Source organism: Heterodontus francisci, chromosome 2 (assembly GCF_036365525.1).
Source record: "Heterodontus francisci isolate sHetFra1 chromosome 2, sHetFra1.hap1, whole genome shotgun sequence".
NCBI classification, from domain to species: Eukaryota; Metazoa; Chordata; class Chondrichthyes; order Heterodontiformes; family Heterodontidae; genus Heterodontus; species Heterodontus francisci.
Genome location: NC_090372.1, coordinates 48,435,245 through 48,454,653, shown reverse-complemented (window position 1 = coordinate 48,454,653; position 19,409 = coordinate 48,435,245). Strand labels below are relative to the sequence as shown.

At 44.3% G+C, this 19,409-nt stretch overlaps 1 protein-coding gene and 1 long non-coding RNA gene across 2 annotated transcripts in view; one reads left to right on the top strand and one right to left on the bottom strand.

The window, feature by feature from the left end:
* The window catches only part of LOC137384300 (uncharacterized), a 232,187-nt gene extending 215,859 nt beyond the window's left edge, over positions 1-16,328 (bottom strand). The window contains exon 1 of the long non-coding RNA XR_010977566.1: positions 16,276-16,328. This is a non-coding gene — a long non-coding RNA (uncharacterized lncRNA). The remainder of the gene's footprint in view (positions 1-16,275) is intronic.
* The window catches only part of nedd9 (neural precursor cell expressed, developmentally down-regulated 9), a 233,848-nt gene that overhangs the window by 15,435 nt on the left and 199,004 nt on the right, over positions 1-19,409 (top strand). The window contains exon 2 of the mRNA XM_068058114.1: positions 8,348-8,502. Coding sequence (XP_067914215.1) covers positions 8,500-8,502 — 3 coding nt within the window. The 5' untranslated portion in view covers positions 8,348-8,499. The remainder of the gene's footprint in view (positions 1-8,347; positions 8,503-19,409) is intronic.

The window sequence follows — 19,409 nt, the reverse complement described above, 5'->3', positions numbered from 1 at the left end:
TAAATGGACACTGGACATTTTCTGAAATGCATTGTAAGCATCAATGCGTTCCTGTCTTAGGCCTCAAATAAACATTTTCCTTTTCAATTGAAACAAAGCAAATAATTTAAGCGAGTGCATCAAATATTAAAGTAAATACATATTATTTAAACTTCAGCAATATGTGCACAATATTTACAGCACCATGCCACCTTCATGCTCAAAACTGTTTCTTTTTACGTTTTCTACCACTACGTCTAGGTGCTACCCCGACATTAGCAGTTGAGGTAAAGGCAGTCTGCTCATTGCACTGTCCCCGTTGCTGTGGATGACCATGGCAGACGTCCTTTGGAGGAACAGGGCCTTGACAGCTCCATTCTACTGGGGATCTGCAACACTGGTGCTTGAGCATCCCCCATGTGTTGGCCTGCTGGAGGTAAGGGGGTCAATTTCAGTGGGCAGGACAAAATGCTGCTCACCCTGGGGGGGTGTCATGAGAGGAAGGCCCCGGGGCAGCTGGCATGCACTCCTCCTCCATCTGGGTGCACAATGGCACCTGCCTGTTTCCTTGAGGGGAAGGAGAACCTGGAGGGAGGTCCAGGTTCTTCGTCCCCCTCTTGCTTAGACCCTGTTGCATGTGACCCATGGATAATGCGATGGAGTGCAGGTTAGAGTGCATGTGGCTCGAGTGCTCAACCAGATTCACCTCGGAGCTCACCAAACTCTCAACTGAGGAAGCCATATGGTCAAATGCCTGGGAGATGGCAGACGACTTGCATGGACTCCTCTATGGCATGCCACACATGACTTCAAGCATCTCTGACATATTTTCCACATGGCTTTGCTGCACGTCCAGCAGACAACTTGTTGCAACAAACAGGATCATCATGAGCTTGGGGCTGAGCAGGGGTCTGGTCCCCAGCAGTCCTCCGATTGTCAGGGGACCCAGCTAGCACCTGCTCCCTCAGCTGCTGGGACGTGTTTGTGTCATGCACACCAGTTTGTGACCCAGATTCTAATCTTAAACCCCACTGCGGACCGTGTGGATGTATCTGCGCTGGTGGAGGTGGAAGAAGAAACAGGTGACGATGCACCCTCTGGGGCATTGGCTTCATCTTCATCTTGGACCTCACCGCATCTATGACTCGAGTGTGAGCACCTGCAGTGGGGACACAAACAGAGGCACATTAAGCATCAGCAGAACATGAGTTCACACACTTTCCTTTGGTTTGCACATATGGCTGCAAGACTGAGAATGACACTTCATCCTTAGGCCTTGAGGATCCTGCCTTGCCATCTGTGATTGCCCTGCCTCCCTCCTCTCTCGCTAATTCTGACGCCTCCTCCTCAGCCAGTGTCAGCATCCTGATGTCTGGGACACCTCCCCCTGTCTTTGCCCATTCACATTGGTTGTAGGTGCATTTATCCTGCAAGAGACAGTGCAGATTTAATAACATGTCAAAAGATGCATCACACTTATTGTATATATGCATAAATATCACTAATTCCAAAGTGACTTTTGCACAACACATTCCAAGCACATAAACAATGCCAACCATCAACTTTGCGCACAATCAGTAAGTGTATGGCAGCAAAGCTGCTCACATATTCCACTGTTTGCCTTGTCTACCCTCTGTCTTAAAGACACGGAGACAAGGAGAAAAACAATGGAACAGCTTCGCCAAGACCACTTACCCTCGCCGATCTGAGCAAGTCATTGATACGTTTACGACACTGAACCCAGGTTCGCCACATCACCCCGCTGCTCGAGACCTCCTCTGCTACCTCTGTCCAGGCTGCCTTGGTCAGACAGAAGGGTCTTCTGACTCCATCTGCAGGGAAGAGGACCTCCCGCCTTTCCTTGAAGACCTGGAGGAGAACTTGCAGGGAGGCATCACTGAACCGTGGAGCGGGACGTTACCTGCTGGCTGTCATTTTCTTTGCTCTTGCTGTAGTAAAAATAGTGATGGGGAGTTGTTGCTGGATTTGAAAAGTTAAGGAAGGAAAAAGCAGCTACAGATAAGTAAAAGATTTAATTTTGGTAACCCTGAAGACACCTACATAACACAAAGGCTGCTGCTCCTTGAGGCTTTAAACACGGAATGCTTTATTGCCGTGGCGCTCATGGCATTTGACCAAGTGACGGCGGGTTCCACCAAAAAAAGGCCGTCCTCACCACATGAGCACCCATGTCTCCCATGCCCATTGCCGCACTGTTCATATACATATAGAATTGCGTGGGATATGGGAAAAATGGCGGAAGCGGAAGTTCCACCTACTACCAGTCCTGCTGTCGGGAATGCCTCGGGACTCATAAAATCCTGGCCAACATATTAAGTCTGTGACCTTTCATCAGAACTGGGAACAGTTAGAAATGTAAGGGGTTTTAAGTAGGTCAAATGGGAGAGGGTGGAAAAAGGAAAGGTCTGCGATAAGGCGGAAGATGGAGGACATTAAATGACAAAAAAGTTGATGGGGCAGAGCCAAAGGGAATAATAATGGGACCAGTAAAGAGTCAAAAGATGTGTCTAGAGGAGGTGTGAGTGGCAGAATAACGAACAGCTGCTGTCCGAAAGCAAAAATAAGAGAAAAACAAGATTAAGATTAAAACATAAAAGAAAAGGAAACAAAATGGGGGCGAAGATTACTCCCTTTTGCTCTTCCCTACTAACTCTTTTATCATTTGTTCCAATCATTGTTAATATTGATTTTAAGTTCCTCCTTCCTGCACAGTCATCGACAGCAGCAACCCTTGGCATGATTTCCAAATATTCCAGTAGCCGTGGCCATTCAGTCTCAATGTTTAGGTAACTTAATCCCTAATTTTGTGGCCTTGGAAATTTGGAAGGGGTTCATTTTAGCTCTGTTGCCTCAATGGTGGATGACTTGTAAATCAGAACACCAAAGATCTGTTGAGGTATCTGTAATTTAATGACAACATGGATGTAAACTTTATGGCTAGATCTTGACTTTAATGGGGAATAGGGAATATTTGTTTTATTCGTTTGTGGGGTGTGGGTGTCACTAGCTAGGCCAGCATTTATTGCCCATTCCTAATTGCCCTTGAAAAGGTGATGGTGAGCTGCCTTCTTGAACCGCTGCAGTCTATGTGGGGTAGGTACACCCACAGTGCTATTAGGAAGGGTGTTCCAGGATTTTGACCCAGCGACAGTGAAGGAACGGCGATATAGCTCGAAGACAGGATGATGTGATGGTAGACACTGCTGCCACTGTGCGTCGGTGGTGGAGGAAGTGAATGTTTAAGGTGGTAGGTGGGGTGCCAATCAAGTGTTGAGCTTCTTGAATGTTGTTGGAGCTGCACCCATTCAGGCAAATGGAGAGTATTCCATCACACTCCTGACTTGTGCCTTGTAGATGGTGGACAGGCATTGGGGAGACAAGATGTGAGTTACTCACTGCAGGATTCCCAACCTCTGATCTGCTCTTGTAGCCACTGCATTTATGTGGCTGGTCCGGTTCAGTTTCAGGTCAGTGGTAACCCCCAGGATGTTGATAGTGGGGGATTCAGCGATGGTAATGCCATTGAATGACAAGGGGAGATGGTTAAATTCTCTCTTGTTTAAGATGGTCATTGCCTGGCACTGTGTCGCACGAATGTTCCTTGCCACTTATCAGCCCAAGCCTGAATGTTGTCCAGGTCTTGTTGCATATGGACATGGGCTGCTTCAGTATCTGAGGAGTCACGAATGGCCCTGAACATTGTGCAATCATCAGTAAACATCCCCACTTCTGACCTTATGATGGAGGGAAGGTCATTGATGAAGTAGCTGAAGATGTTCAGGCCTAGGACACAACCCTGAGGAACTCCTGCAATGATGTCCTGGGACTGAGATGATTGACCTCCAACAACCACAACCATCTTCCTTTGTGCTAGGTTTGACTCCAACCAGCAGTGAGTTTTCCCCCTGATTCCCATTGGCTCCTGTTTTGCTAGGACTCCTTGATGCCATACTCGGTCAAATGCTGCCTTCATGTCAAGGGCTCACCTCATCTCTGGAGTTCAGCATTTCTGTCCATGTTTGGACCAAGGCTATGATGAGGTCAGGAGTGGCCCTGGTGGAACTCAAACTGAGCATCAGTGAGCAGGTTATTGATGAGAAAGTGCCGTTTGATAGCATTGTCGACGGCCCCTTCCATAACTTTGCCGATGATCAAAAGTGGACTGATAGGGTAGTAATTGGCCAGGTTGGATTTGTCCTGCTTTTTGTGCACAGGATATACCTGGGCAATTTTCCAACTGACGGGTAGATGCCAGCGTTGTAGCTGTACTGGAACAGCTTGGCTAGGGGCACAGCTAGTTCTGGAGCACCAGTCTTCAGTACTATTGATGGAATGTTGTCAGGGCCCATAACCTTTCCTGTATCCAGTGCTTCAGCCATTTCTTGATATCACATACAGTGAATTAGATTGGCTGAAGACTGGCATCTATGATGCTGAGGATCTCAGGAGGAGACCGAGATGGATCATCCACTCGCACTTCTGACTGAAGATGGATGCAAATACTTCACCCTTGTCTTTTGCAATGCTGTACTGGGCTCCCCCATCATTGAGGATGGGGATATTTATGAAGCCTCCTCCTCCTGTTAGTTGTTTAATTGTCCATCACCATTCACAACTGGATGTGGCAGGACTGCAGAGTTTAGATCCAATCCATTGGTTGTGGTATCATTTAGTCCTGTCTATTGCATGCTGCTTCTGCTGTTTGACATGCAAGTAGTCTTGTGTTCCAGCTTCACCAGGGTAACACCTCATTTTTAGGAATGCCTGGTGCTGCTCCTGGCATGCCCTCCTTCACTCTACATTGAACCAGGGCTGATCCCTTGGCTTGATGGTAATGTTTGACAGAGGGATATGCTGGGCCATGAGGTTACAGATTGTGGTTGAATACAATTCTGATGCCGCTGATGGCCTGCAGCACCTCTGGATGCCCAGTTTTGAGTTACTAGATCTGTTCGAAATCTATCCCACTTAGCACGGTGGTAGTGCCACACAACACGATGGTGGGTACCCTCAATGTGAAGACGGGACTTAGTCTCCACAAGGTGACTCCTACCAATACTGTCGTGGACATAGGCATCTGCGACAGGTAGATTGTTGAGGACGAGTTTAAGTAGGTATTTCCCTCTTGTTGGTTCCCTCACCACCTGCCACAGACCCAGTCTAGCAGCTATTTCCTTTAGGACTCAGCCAGCTCGGTCAGTAGTGGTGCTACCGAGCCACTCTTGGTGATGGACATTGAAGTCCCCCACCCAGAGTACATTCTGCACCCTTGCTGCCATCAGTGTTTCTTCCAATTGGTATTCAACATGGAGAAGTACTGATTCATCGAGGTGGGGGTGGGGGGGGGGGGTGGCATGCGCAGTAGGTGGTAATCAGCAGGAGGTTTCCTTGCCCATGTTTTTTGACCTAATGCCGTGAGACTTATGGGGTCCAGAGTCAACGTTGAGGATTCCCAGGCCAACCCCCTCCCTACTGTATACCACTGTGCCGCCACCTCTGGTGAGACCGTCCTGCCAGTGGGACGGGACATACCCAGGGATGATGGTGGTGTCAGGCACATTGTAAGATATCATTGGCAGTCATGATGATTTCAATAGAAGTAAAAATCAGAAGAGATGTAAAATGGGGCTTCCAACAGGCTATCAATCATTTTACACGATTGTGAAAATTCAACATCTAGCCTTATATGTGGCCCTTGAGCACCCCTGGTTTACAAAGTAAATGATGTCCTGTGCCTATCCAGAGGGCTTTTGGGAAATGCAGCTGTTCAAGAAGTGAGGCTAAATGTTGGTGATCCCACCCTACATCTTGCGATTTTGCAGTATCCTTGGGTCTTATTAAACTGCACAAAACCATCTCCAACTATAGTCTTTCCAAATCAAAGATAGTTATACACGTCTTCTGAAAATAAAATCAGTCATGTAGGAAAATGCCATAACTGTTAAAGGGTTAGCAGATTCTATTCGATTCAAGGTAAATGTTAAAGATCTCATCACACTCTTTAAAGAAGAGCAGGGAATTCTCCTCATGTCTTGTTTAACACTTTTTCCATAACCAGCAGTACCAAAAACAGATTAATTGATTTTCATATTATTATTGCTATCGTGAGATCTTGCTGTGTAACAAATGGCTGCCATGTCTACTCACAAAGCCAGCCAATTTAAAGCACTCAATTGTATCTGAATCACTTAAATATTTCTGAGACACATGACAAGGCACTAGATAAATATAAGTCTTTTGTTGTTCTTTTCTTTTACAATAACCATGGCTAGAAAGGAGCACCAAAAACTTGCACTTATATAATGCCTTTAACATCTCAAGGCATCTCCCAGGAGTGTATTTAGACAAATATTGACATCGAGTCAAAGGAGACATCAGAGCATGTGACCAAAAACTTGTGTAACATGGTACGTTTTAAGGAACATCTTAAAGGAGGAGAGATGAAGAAGTTTAGGGAGGGAATTCCAGAGCTTAAGGCCTATACTGCTGAAGGCAGAACTGCCAATGGTGGCACAAAAGAAATCGGGATGCTTAAGAGGCCAGAATTGGAGGAGTGCAGAGCTCTCAGAGGGTGGTAGGGCTGCAGGAGGTTACAGAGTTAAGGAGGGAGTCAGGCCATGGATGGATCTGAACACAAGGATGAGAATTTTAAATTTCAGACTCCTGATTGCTGGATTGAGCCCCATATATATTTTGTACATCGGAATTCAATGGATTGCAGGTCAAGTGCCACACTTGTTTGTGAACCTAAAGGCTTGCTTTTTACTGTGGTTGTAATGAATTATTCTGGTGAGGAGAAGACCGGGAGCAGATTAATTCATGAGACAGAAATTGCATTAATCAACTTGAGGTCTAATAAAAGCAAAATGTGCTACAGGAGGTCATTTCTAAGAATTTCTGTGACATTATTACTTGTTGACTAAACTTGTTCCAACAATCTAGCCTTGCGCCAGACTTCAACATTGTGACCTTGACAAATCACATTGCTCCTTCACAGTGTCTGTCTACAAATATAATTTAACCTTTGAAATGTCAGATCTTTGCCCATTATGTGAATTTCTTTATTCAACGGAGCAAGAGGTTATGATAAAATTAGTTGGCTGATAATTAGCATTCTTGGCAATAACCTAGCTCTAGTGTTATGACTAAACACCACTGCAGCCGTTCTCCTGTTTGGCACAAATCCCTGTCTGACTCCTTGGGTTGACTCTGTTGTGCAGCCTCTATGTGACATGCACTAATATACTGGCCAGACATCTGCTTTGCTTTACTTCAAAACAGGTAGCAACACTATGGACTGCACCATAATTACAACATTGTTATGAGATTCAGAACTGGTGGCAGTGCTCCCAGTTTTGTGCAGGATTGCACACCTGGGCCAACTAGTCAAATAAAATGTTGGGTAAAAGTCAACCTGAGGAGCTGGCCTTTGATAATAAGTCTGTGGAATGGGAATATTACTCTGAGCAGTTGTTTCTGGGCTGTTGGCTCCAGATATTAACACATTGGAAGCAATTTTGACTGTGTATAATTTTGAGTGTAAAATAGGTGACAGTGACCTGCTTTACAATTCCCATAATTTTATTACACTTGACATCAATGAAAATAAGAATTTGGACAGATATATCTGAGATAGTCAGATTTTTGAACAATAGGGGAGTGCTCAAGGTTATGGGGAACAGGTAGGAAAGTGGGCTTGAGGCCTAGATCAGATCAGTTACGATCTTATTGAATGGTGGAGCAGGCTCAAGGGGCCATATGGCCTACTGATGCTCCTATTTCTTATGTTCTTATAAAACGGGCTAGTGATTTGGTATTACCCATTTCACATTATCACACAAAGTTAATATTACCCCTATTGACTTTGACTGCAAGATCACCTGCAGAGCACTTGCTGGTACTGGGACAGTGCAGAACAGTTCCACAGTGATTTTCCTTAAGTTTTAGGGCAGCAATTATGATCAGAGTGTCATGGATATAATACTAAAACTTTAATCTAATAGGAATATTTATTTTGCTGAGACTGTTCATTGGTCTGATAGCAGAGCCAGCAAAGCGCAGTTACTTCAGTTAATGCAGAAGGGCTGCCACTGGCTCATAAAGAAAACAATGCTTACTGCCAGATAATTCTGTATTCTGCTGTCACTTGGAGGTCTCCCCTCACAGCCGCCCCTACCCATCCCCATTGGAAGTGTACACGGTAAAGTGCAAAAAAGGTTCCGTTATTTACTGTCTGAAGTGCGAGTGTGTCACTCCACCCCACTGCAGACATCTTTTATAATTAAACATGAATTTGCTTCTGATTTTGAGTGAGAATGCATCTTGAATCTTTTTAACTTAATTGCAGGATCAAAGATTTCTTAGAACAAAGATCAACCTGTTTGAGAGTTAACTGCCGCCCTATGCCCTGAACTGGCAGTACATATTTAATCAAGATGCAAAGTTTGGCTGCTGAATTCTTTTATTATTAACCTGTTGCTACACAGACAAAAAAATAACATGGTAAGTTTGATCTCGTTTTCATTGACTAATCACTATTTGCATTGTCAAGCAATATTTCTCTGATTACCATATGTGAATGGAAATTGTAACTGGGCTATTGATGTATTCCTGCTCCAAAATACATTTCATTAACTTGTACAACTTTGACAATTTGTAAGTTGTAACTAGCACCATTGTCTAGAGTTTAAACTTGTCATGTATGTTACATATTCTGGTAGATTAATATCTGCTGTAACTGTATTGTAGATTCATTGAAGCAATGCTGTAGATGTGAGTCATACCAGATTGTACAGTGACAGTAAGGCATGACTTAATTTTGGCTGTTTTGGAATTAATTGAATGACATGATCCTTAAGCTCTGTTTCTTTATGCTGTTTGTGTCAAAGTGGGATGTCCTAAATATCCAGCCTGCAGCTTTTAAAAAAATGTGTGATATCAAACTTTTCTTCATACTGTAAAGAAAGAACTTACATTTACATAGTACCTTTCAGAGCTTCCCAAAGTGCTTTACAACCAATGAAGTACCTTTGAAGTATAGTTACTCTTGTAATGTAGGAAACACTCTAGCAAACTTGCACATAGCACGGCACCACAAAAAGTAATGAGATAAAAGACCAGATAATTTGTTTTAGTGATGATGGTTGAGAGAAGGACATTGGCCATGACACCAGTGACAATTCCCTGGACCTTCTTCGAATAGTGCTGTGGGATCTTCTACATCCATTCAAAAGGCTGAAGTTCTAACAGTGCATTGAGTGTCAACCTAGATTATGTGCTCAGGTCACTGGAGCAAGACTTCAACCCACAGTCTTCTGACTCAGAGGCAAGAGTGCAACCAATGAACCATGTCTGACACCTAACATGGAGGTTGTCATGGAGGTCACTGTCTGTGGAAAGAATTGAGACGATCCAAATGGGAACTGAACAACAGGGAAGCAAAACAAATTGAAGGAATGTAAAGTTATCTATGTTAAATTCTATTAATGCATGAAGCATTTTAAGTTGTATCTGCTATGATCTCAGACTGTGGCACTGATGGTGTGAGTAATTGAGCTCAGCTGTGAGCCTCTTTGAGATGTATGCCAGCTGTTTCCTTTATAGTTGACATTTGTCTTTAAATGGAAAATTTGCCTCAGATCTGCTTATTTTGTGCTGCTCAAATTGGGACTGTAAGATTTCAATGTAGGGAGGGTGTAGTTTTTGTGCTCAAAGATATTCATGCTGAGGACTGGAGTGTTTATCAAACTTCAGAACATGGTGACACCATCCAACAGGTGGGGTGCAGCAGTGCCTTATATAGAGATGGTACAGCATCGTGGGAAAACCAGTTTTCAGTGTTTTTTTTCTGGTTATTTATTTTGGGATTTATCTCTTTTTTTTGACAAGTGACTTTCTGGGTGTAGAGAGGGGAGCAGTCACGTGATAATAATTTAGACCGAATGAGACATCAGTAGCTTTTACTTAGTTTGAACTAATTTAGAATAATGGTTATAAGAGGGCCTGCATTATAGGTAGGGTGTTGGGAGAGTGGCCTGAGAGCGCCACTGGGCTGAATTTACTTCAAAACCAGACTGTTGAGTTGCTATGAACTGGTGCCAATGGGACTGACCGATACAAGACTAGAAAAATGACTGTTGCATATGCCATTAAATTATGACATCAGCAAGGGCGTTTTGCGTCTAGGTTACACTGCTACCAATGCAGTGCTTTTACTCAACACTGGACCAATGGCAGGCAATACCCAGAGATAAACTAGTCTTTCCGGCCATCAGTCTAATAAAGTCCAGCAGTTTTAGCTCCATCAGGCTGCTTGCTGCAGGAGCCATGGGATATTTGAGATATATGGGACAGTTAAAGTGGTTTACGACAATAACTTGTATTTATGTAGTGCCTTTAAAGTAGCAAAATATCCTAAGTCTTTTCTCAGGAGCATTATCAGACAAAAAAAAATTACACTGAGCGAAGAAGGAGAAATTAGGACTGGTGACCAAAAGCTTGGTCAAAAAGATGGGTTTTATGAAGTATCTTAAAAGGGGTAGAGAGGGCTGGCAAGGCGGAGAGGTTTAGGGAGGGAATTCCAGAGCTTAGGGTGCACAAGATGCCAGAATTGGAGCAACTAAGAGTTCTTGGAGTGTTGTAGGGCTAATAGAGAAAAATCAAAGCTTGAGGGAAGAGCACGAGACAAGACACAACCTGAGAACTATGCTGCATAAATTTCGTGTGTTTGGGTTTTTGCCGAACTATTCACAACAAGAGAGATTAATAAAGTTTTAGAGTAAAGACTGAAAGATATGAAAATTAATTTTTAAAAGGACTCCTGCTGGAATGAGTACAGCTTTGTACTACAGGGTTACCTACAAACCAACAGTAATTATACTTCAAAAGTAGTTCACTAGTTGTGAAGCACTTTGATAAATCCCAGAAGACGTAATAAAGCAATTATATAACTGAACATTCTTCTTTCCTGTCCTATCAATCCATCACCCTGTCCTCGCTGACCTACACAGAGTCCCAGTCCCCAATGCTTGAACTTTCAAATTCTCATCCTCCTGCCCTATAAAATCTCCTCCCTGCTACATGTCTCCCCCCAACCCCCAAAATCTCTGTTCCTCTGGGCTCTTGTGCATCCTTCTCTCCTTTCACCCCTCCATTGCCAGGCCTGCATTCAAACACCTCGGAATTTCCTCCCTAAACTTTTCCATTCTCAATCTCATTCTCCTGACCAAGTTTTCTGTAATCCCAATATTTCCTTCTCTGACTCAGTGCCCATTTTTGTGATCACATTTGTAATGTAACTGAAGCCTAAATGAGCCTGAAGCCATGGCTCAGTTAGGAGCACTCCCACCTCTGAGTCAGAAGATTGTGGCTTCAAGTCCCACTGATACTCCAGAACAGTACTGAGGGAGTATTGACCTGTCAGAGGTGTCATCATTCAGATGAGATCGTAAACTGAGGTGCTGTCTGCCCTCTCAAGTGAACATGAAAGATCCTATGACTGTATTTTGAAGAAGTGCAGGGGAGTTATTCCTGGTGTCCAGGCCAATATTTATCCCTCAATCAACACCAGTAAAACAGATTATCCAGTCATTATCACTGCTGTTTATGGGAGCTTGCTGTGCACAAATTGGCTGCCATGTTTTCCACTTTGCAATAGCAACTACAAAAAAAGTACTTTATTGGTTTTAAAATGCTTTGGGATGTCCGGTTATTATAAACGGTGCTATAAAAATGCAAGTCTTTATTTTTGAATCTGGAGTCAGAATCTGACCTAACATCAGAGGAAAAGGGTTTGACTATTTGGATTTCTTTGAAGTTGGATGGTCAACCATTCAGTGGGAATAGGGGCAAGGTACAGGAGGTGGGTCCTAAGAACAAGATGTGCCTGGAGAGAACATTGAGGAGATGCAAGAGAGACAAATGTTTAGGGCTAGGGCATGTCGAAACCTAGTGGGAGGTTTGGCTTGGTGGACAAGAGGAAGTGGGGAGAGCAACAGATTCAGCAGAAAGGATTGTCTCATTCTTTGTGACAAAGACTTCCCTATTGTTGGAGGTAAGGGTGGAGAAGGTAGGGGCAAGGAATTTAAGGAGATGGTAGTAGTGAAGAAGAGAAGCCGGGGATTATCTTTGCTCTCCAAGATGATTATGGAGTAATTGACTATTTTTGCGGCGATGACTAAGGCCCAATATTGTTATACATCGTTCAGTAAGATCTGGTAATGAGTGGCCAGTCCAGTTATGTACCAGGCATACATAAATCTGCACCTCTTGGAATTCAGGGAACAAAGATGTGGGCATATACAAAAGGAAACTACCAGAATGGGAGTCAGTAAAGGATTTGCTGGACACAAGGGCAGCAAAGGCAGAGGTGAAAGAATGGTTGAACAAATTGATGGTTGCAAAAGTATTGTGGCAAATCATCAATGTTGCTTGACTGTAGTGGTGATGGTATTTGCCATCTTGCTGTACCTTCGGACAATGATCCCAGCTTTAGTGCTGAAATAAGAATTGATGTTTTAAATTCTGTTCATTCAGAATATTTTTCCACAGTTGAAGTGGTCAAATGTTAATCCTATCTTCTGCTGTGACTATTACGATAAACTTGAATTTATATAGTGCCTTATCAGGTCTTTGGTTATGTCCCAACAATCCAGTGAATGACTTTCAAGAGCTGCTGCCAATTGTTGTAAGCAAATGCAGAAGCCACTTTGCACACAGCAAGATCCCACTAAAAACAAATGCAGCAGTCATTTTGCACACAGCAAAATCCAACAAAGAGCAAATGAGATGCATAAGTAATTAATCTGATTGCATATCTGTTGATTGAGGGAGGAATGTTTACCAAGACAATATTGCTTTTTTCTGAGCCACCCAAACCAGCAGATGGGGGCCTTAGTTTAACAGTTCATCCAAACACTGACATCTCCAACAATGTAGCACTCCCTTGATACTTTATTGAAATAGTTCTAGAAATGTTTTAAAAGGTGGTGAGTGAAGTGAGAGGTGGACAGAAGAGAATTCCAGAGAATAGGGCTGCGGTAGCAGACGGCCCTGCCCCTGATAGTGAGACAAAGAGAGAAAAGGATGCACAAAAGGCCAGAGCCAGAGATCCGAAGAGTACAGAGGGGGATGTAGGTTGGAGAATGCTTCAAAGATAGGGTGGGACAAGGCTGTGGACAGGTTTGAAGATAAGGACAAGGACCTTAAATTTACAAATGGGGAAAGGCAGGGAGCCAATGTAGGTCAGTGAGAACAGCAGTAATCAGTGAACGGGACTTCGTGTGGAACAGGATGCAGGCAACTCAGGCATGAACAAGTTTGGAGTTCATGGAAATTGGGGATGGAGGCGAGCAAAGGAGAGATTTGGGGTAAAATTCAACTTGGACAGGGGAGCAAAATGATTGGTAGTGGATTAGCTACTCATTCTACATAGGAGTAAGAGTAGGCCATCATAGAACATAGAACATAGAACATACAGCACAGAACAGGCCCTTCGGCCCACAATGTTGTGCCGATCCTTTGTCCTCTGTCAAGGACAATTTAATCTATACCCCATCATTCTCCTTTATCCATATACCTATCCAAAAGCCTTTTGAAAGTCCCTAAAGTTTCTGACTCAACAACTTCCCCGGGCAAGGCATTCCATGCCTCGACCACTCTCTGGGTAAAGAACCTTCCCCTGACATCCCCCTTATATCTCCCACCCTTCACCTTAAATTTATGACCCCTTGTAACGCTTTGCTCCACCCGGGGAAAAAGTTTCTGACTGTCTACCCTATCTATTCCCCTGATCATCTTATAAACCTCTATCATGTCACCCCTCATCCTTCTCCGTTCTAATGAGAAGAGGCCTAGAATGTTCAGCCTTTCCTCGTAAGACTTATTCTCCATTCCAGGCAACATCCTGGTAAATCTCCTCTGCACCCTCTCCAAGGCTTCCACATCCTTCCTAAAATGAGGCGACCAGAACTGCACACAGTACTCCAAATGAGGCCTTACCAAGGTCCTGTACAGCTGCATCATCACCTCACGGCTCTTAAATTCAATCCCTCTGCTAATGAACGCTAACACCCCATATGCCTTCTTCACAGCCCTATCCACTTGAGTTGCAACTTTCAATGATCTATGCACATAGACCCCAAGGTCTCTCTGCTCCTCCACATGCCCAAGAACCCTACCGTTAACCCAGTATTTTGCATTCATGTTTGTCCTTCCAAAATGGACGACCTCACACTTTTCAGGGTTAAACTCCATCTGCCACTTTTCAGCCCAGCACTGCAACCTATCCAAGTCCCTTTGCAGACGACAATAGCCCTCCTCGGTATCCACAACTCCACCAACCTTTGTATCATCTGCAAATTTACTGACCCACCCTTCGACTTCCTCATCCAAGTCGTTAATAAAAATCACAAACAGGAGAGGACCCAGAACTGATCCCTGCGGCACGCCACTGGTAACTGGGCTCCAGGCTGAGTATTTACCATCTAAGACCACTCTCTGCCTTCTATCAGTTAGCCAATTCTTAATCCAACTGGCCACATTCCCCACTATCCCATGCCTCCTGACTTTCTCCATAAGTCTACCATGGGGGACCTTATCAAATGCCTTACTAAAATCCATGTACACCACATCCACTGGTTTACCCTCATCCACTTGCTTGGTCACCTGCTCAAAGAATTCAATCAGGCTTGTGAGGCAAGACCTACCCCTCACAAAACCGTGCTGACTGTCCCGAATCAAGCAGTGTCTTTCCAGATGCTCAGAAATCCTATCCCTCAGCACCTTTTCCATCAACTTGCCTACCACCTAAGTAAGACTAACTGGCCTGTAATTCCCAGGGTTGTTCCTATTCCCTTTCTTGAACAGGGGCACAACATTTGCCACCCTCCAATCACCTGGTACCACCCCCGTCAGCAGAGAAGATGAAAAGATCATTGCCAGCGGCTCTGCAATTTCATCCCTTGCTTCCCATAACATCCTTGGATATACCCCGTCAGGCCCGGGAGACTTGTCTATCTTCAAGTTATTCAAAAACCCCAACACATCTTCCCTCCTAACGAGCACTTCCTCGAGCTTACCAGTCTGCTTCCCACCGTCCTCTTCAGTAATACACCCCTTCTCATTCGTAAATACCGAAGAGAAGTACTCATTCAAAACCTCACTTATCTCTTCCGGCTCAACACACAGTCTCCCGCTATTGTCCTTGACCGGACCTACGGTCCCCCTAGTCATCCTCATATTTCTGACATACGCGTAAAAGGCCTTGGGGTTTTCTTTTATCCTACCCGCCAAGCATTTTTCATGCCCTCTCTTAGCTCTCCTAATCCCTTTCTTCAGATCCTTCCTGGCCATCTTGTATCCCTCCAGAGCTATGCCTGTGCCCTTTTTCCTCAACTTTATATACGCATCCTTCTTCTTCCTAACAAGACTCTCAACCTCTCTTGTCAACCACGGTTCCCTCACATGACCATCCCTTCCCTGTCTGACAGGGACATGCTTATCAATGGCCCCTACTATCTGCTCCTTGAAAAAGTTCCACATTTCGACCGTGCCCTTCCCTGCCAGCATATGCTCCCAACTTATGCTCCTCAGTTCCTGCCTGACAGCATCATATCTACCCTTCCCCCAATTGTAAACCTTGCCCTGTTGCACATACCTATCCCTCTCCATTACCACAGTGAATGCTACAGAATTGTGATCACTATCTCCAAAGTGCTCACCCACCAACAGCTCTATCACTTGCCCTGGTTCATTACCTAGTACCAAATCCAATATTGCCTCCCCTCTGGTCGGGCAGTCTACATACTGAGTCAGAAAAGCTTCCTGGACATACTGCACAAACACTACCCCATCCAAACTATTCGATCTAAAGAGTTGCCAATCAATATTTGGGAAGTTGAAATCCCCCATAATTACTACCCTGTGACTTCTGCTCCTTTCCAAAATCTGTTTCCCAATCTGCTCTTCCACCTCCCTGCTGCTATTGGGGGGCCTATAGAAAACTCCCATCAAGGTGACTGCTCCTTTCCTGTTCCTGACCTCAACCCACAGTGCCTCAGTCGGCAGATCCTCCTCGAAAATTCTTTCAGCAGTTGTTACACTATTTCTAACTAACAATGCCACCCCCCCACCTCTTTTACCACCATTCCTAATCTTATGAAAACATCTATAACCAGGTACCTCCAAAAACCATTCCTCCCCCTCACCTATCCACGTTTCAGTGATGGCCACAACATCGTAGTCCCAAGTGCCCATCCACGCCTTCAATTCACTCACCTTATTCCTGATGCTTCTTGCGTTGAAGTATACGCACTTTAACCCTTCTCCGTGCCCATCTGTCCTCTGCGACAGTGCTACCTTCCCCAATACCTCACTACACTCTTTGTCTTTCTGAGTGGACCCACTGGTCCCTGGATTACAAGTCCGGTTCCCATCCCCCTCCCAAACTAGTTTAAACCCTCCCGAACAGTACTAGCAAACCTCCCTCCCAGGATATTGGTGCCCCTCTGGTTCAGATGCAGCCCGTCCTGTTTGAACAGGTCCCATCTTCCCCAGAATGCAGTCCAATTATCCAAGAACTGGAAGCCCTCCCTCCTACACCATTCCTGCAGCCACGTGTTCAGCTGTGCTCTCTCCCTATTCCTAGCCTCACTATCACGTGGCGCCGGCAACAAACCAGAGATAACAACTCTGTCCGTCCGAGCTTTCAGCTTCCAGCCTAACTCCCTAAACTCACTTCTAACATCTGTGCCACCCTTCCTTCCTACGTCGTTGGTGCCAATGTGCACCACGACCTCTGGCTGCTCCCCCTCCCCTTTAAGGATCCTGAAGACGCGATCACAAACATCACGGACCCTGGCACCAGGGAGGCAACAAACCATCCGTGCGTCTCGCCTGCGCCCACAGAACCGCCTGTCCGTACTCCTCACCATCGAGTCCCCGATGACTAGTGCTCTCCCATTCTCCCTCCTTCCCTTCTGAGCCACAGTGCAGGACCCCGTGCCAGAGGCCCGGTCACTGCAGCCTGCCCCCGATAGGCCATCCCCCCCAACAGTATCTAAAACTGTATACTTGTTGTTGAGGGGAACGACCACAGGAGATCCCTGCACTGACCTCTTCCCACCTCTAACTGTTACCCAGCTGCCTTTGATTTGTGGAGTAGCGACCTCCGTGTAGCTTCTATCTATCAACCCCTCAGCTTCCCGAATGATCCTCAGTTCATCCTGCCCCTTTACCATCATTCAACTCAACCATGGCTGACCTGTACCTTTACTCCATTTACTCATCTTTGTTCCCTATCCCATGATATCCTTACAAGAATCTATCAAACTCAGTCTTGAAAATTTCAATTCACTCAGTATCAACAGCCATTTTTGGAAAGAGAATTCCACATTTCCATTTTATGTGAAAAAGTGCTGTCTGATTTCACACCTAAGTGGTCAAACTCTAACTACAAGATGACACCCACTTGTTCTGATTACCACACCAAAGGAAACCGTTTTTCTAGCTATCTTTTCAAATCCCTTAACATCTTAAATACCTTTATTAGCTTACCCCTTTATCTTCAAATCAAATTTTTGTAACCAGTTTTCATAGTTTAACCTTTTACACCTTGGTATAATTTGGTGAGTCTGCACTGCATCAACTCCAAGGCTAAAATATCTTGTATGTGGTTTAGTACCCAAAACTGAATGCAGTACTCCAGATGGAGTCTGGCAAAGGCTCTGTACAACTCATTTTTGTATACCAATCCCCTTAACCTTTTTGATTAGTTCTTGTAGGTGTACACTCTATCCATGACACCCTACTCTAGTCTTCAATCACTCCCAATATCCCCTCTTTTTCCCTCGGTACCTTGCCTTGCAAGAGCAGGAGATGCAACACCTGCACTTTTATTGCCTCCTTTCCTACTGTGCAGGGCTCCAAATATTCCTTCCAGGTGAAACAGTGATTTACTTGTACTTCTTTGAATTTAGTCAACTGTATTTACGGCTCGCGATGCTGTCTCCTGCACATTGGGGAGACCAAATACAGATTGAGTGATCATTTTGCAAAATGCCTCCATTCAGTCTGCTAGTGTGAGCTTGAGTTTCCAGTTGCCTGCCATTATAATTCTCTGCTCCACTCCCCTGACTTTTATGTCCTTTGTTCTCCTACACTGTTCTAATGCTGTATTATCTACTGAATATTTTCAGCATTTTCTGGCATTTTTCATGACATTGCTATGATAATGTAGTTATTATGTAATTATACTTGGAAGAGGTTCATATTGCTGCAGCACACAGAATGTACAATAAACCTTTGATCGTTAGCATGCTTACTTGTGTCAGTTTGGCTCAGTTGGTAGCACTTGTTTCTAAGTCATAAGGTTATGGGTTCAATCCCCACTCCAGGACTTGAACACATAACTGTAGGCTGATATTTCATTGTTGAGAAAGTGCTGTATTGTAGGGAGTTTTGTACTCTGGATGGAATGTTACCATAACAACAATGATAACATCTCAAAAAGAAATTCATTGGATATGAAGCAGATTGGCTATGCTGAGGACATGATAAGGTGCTATATAATTGTATGCTATTTCTTTGTGTGTGCATTGTCAGGTAATTTTTCAACTCAGTCTGCTAAATCTTCCTCAGCTACTGCTGTATAAACAGTACATTTCAATACACTGTTAAATGTTGATTTCAGTTTTGGCCTCTCTAACGTACCACAAAGAACACAAATTCCCTTAAACTGAGCAGTTTGGGAAGGTGCATCAGTACCAGCGATGATTAAGCGACACCTATTGACACCAGTAAAACATATTACTTTTTGTTACTTAGTATGTCAGATATATACACTAGAGGCATTATTTAAAGAGTTATTTTTAAAAATTGCTCTGGCTGAATGAATTGCTGTAGACAGGTGTAGATGTAGCTGAGAATTGCTGGAGAAAAGGTGTATTATCTGCGGGACTAGGAAAACTTTTATTGATTGTGTTTCAAGTTGACAGCTCTATTGAGAAAGATGAATCAGGCTCAGCAACCTCTGCCCTGTGAGGGTAATAAACTCTCTTCAGACACAAACATTCTGGCCCTGAAAATCCACAGCCCTCACATCATCTCTTAAAGATGGTGGCATGGGATTTCTTGTACACTGTACAATCACATTCCTGACCCTGTCGATTTTAGAGTAAGTATAGTAACCAATGACTCAGTGAGTTTATCCAGTGAGAGTTGAATTGTACAACCATAAAGGTCCCTCATTCATTCCCTAATCTATGCTAAGTTAACTGATGTCAACTGGACAGGAGGAGTAGCAAGATTGCTGGAGTTGCCACTCCAGTCACTCCTCTTGGAAGTGCACGTGTGTAAGGACAGAAATAAGATCGGCTATCATGCCCCCCTCCCTCAATGCAAAATAGCTTGCT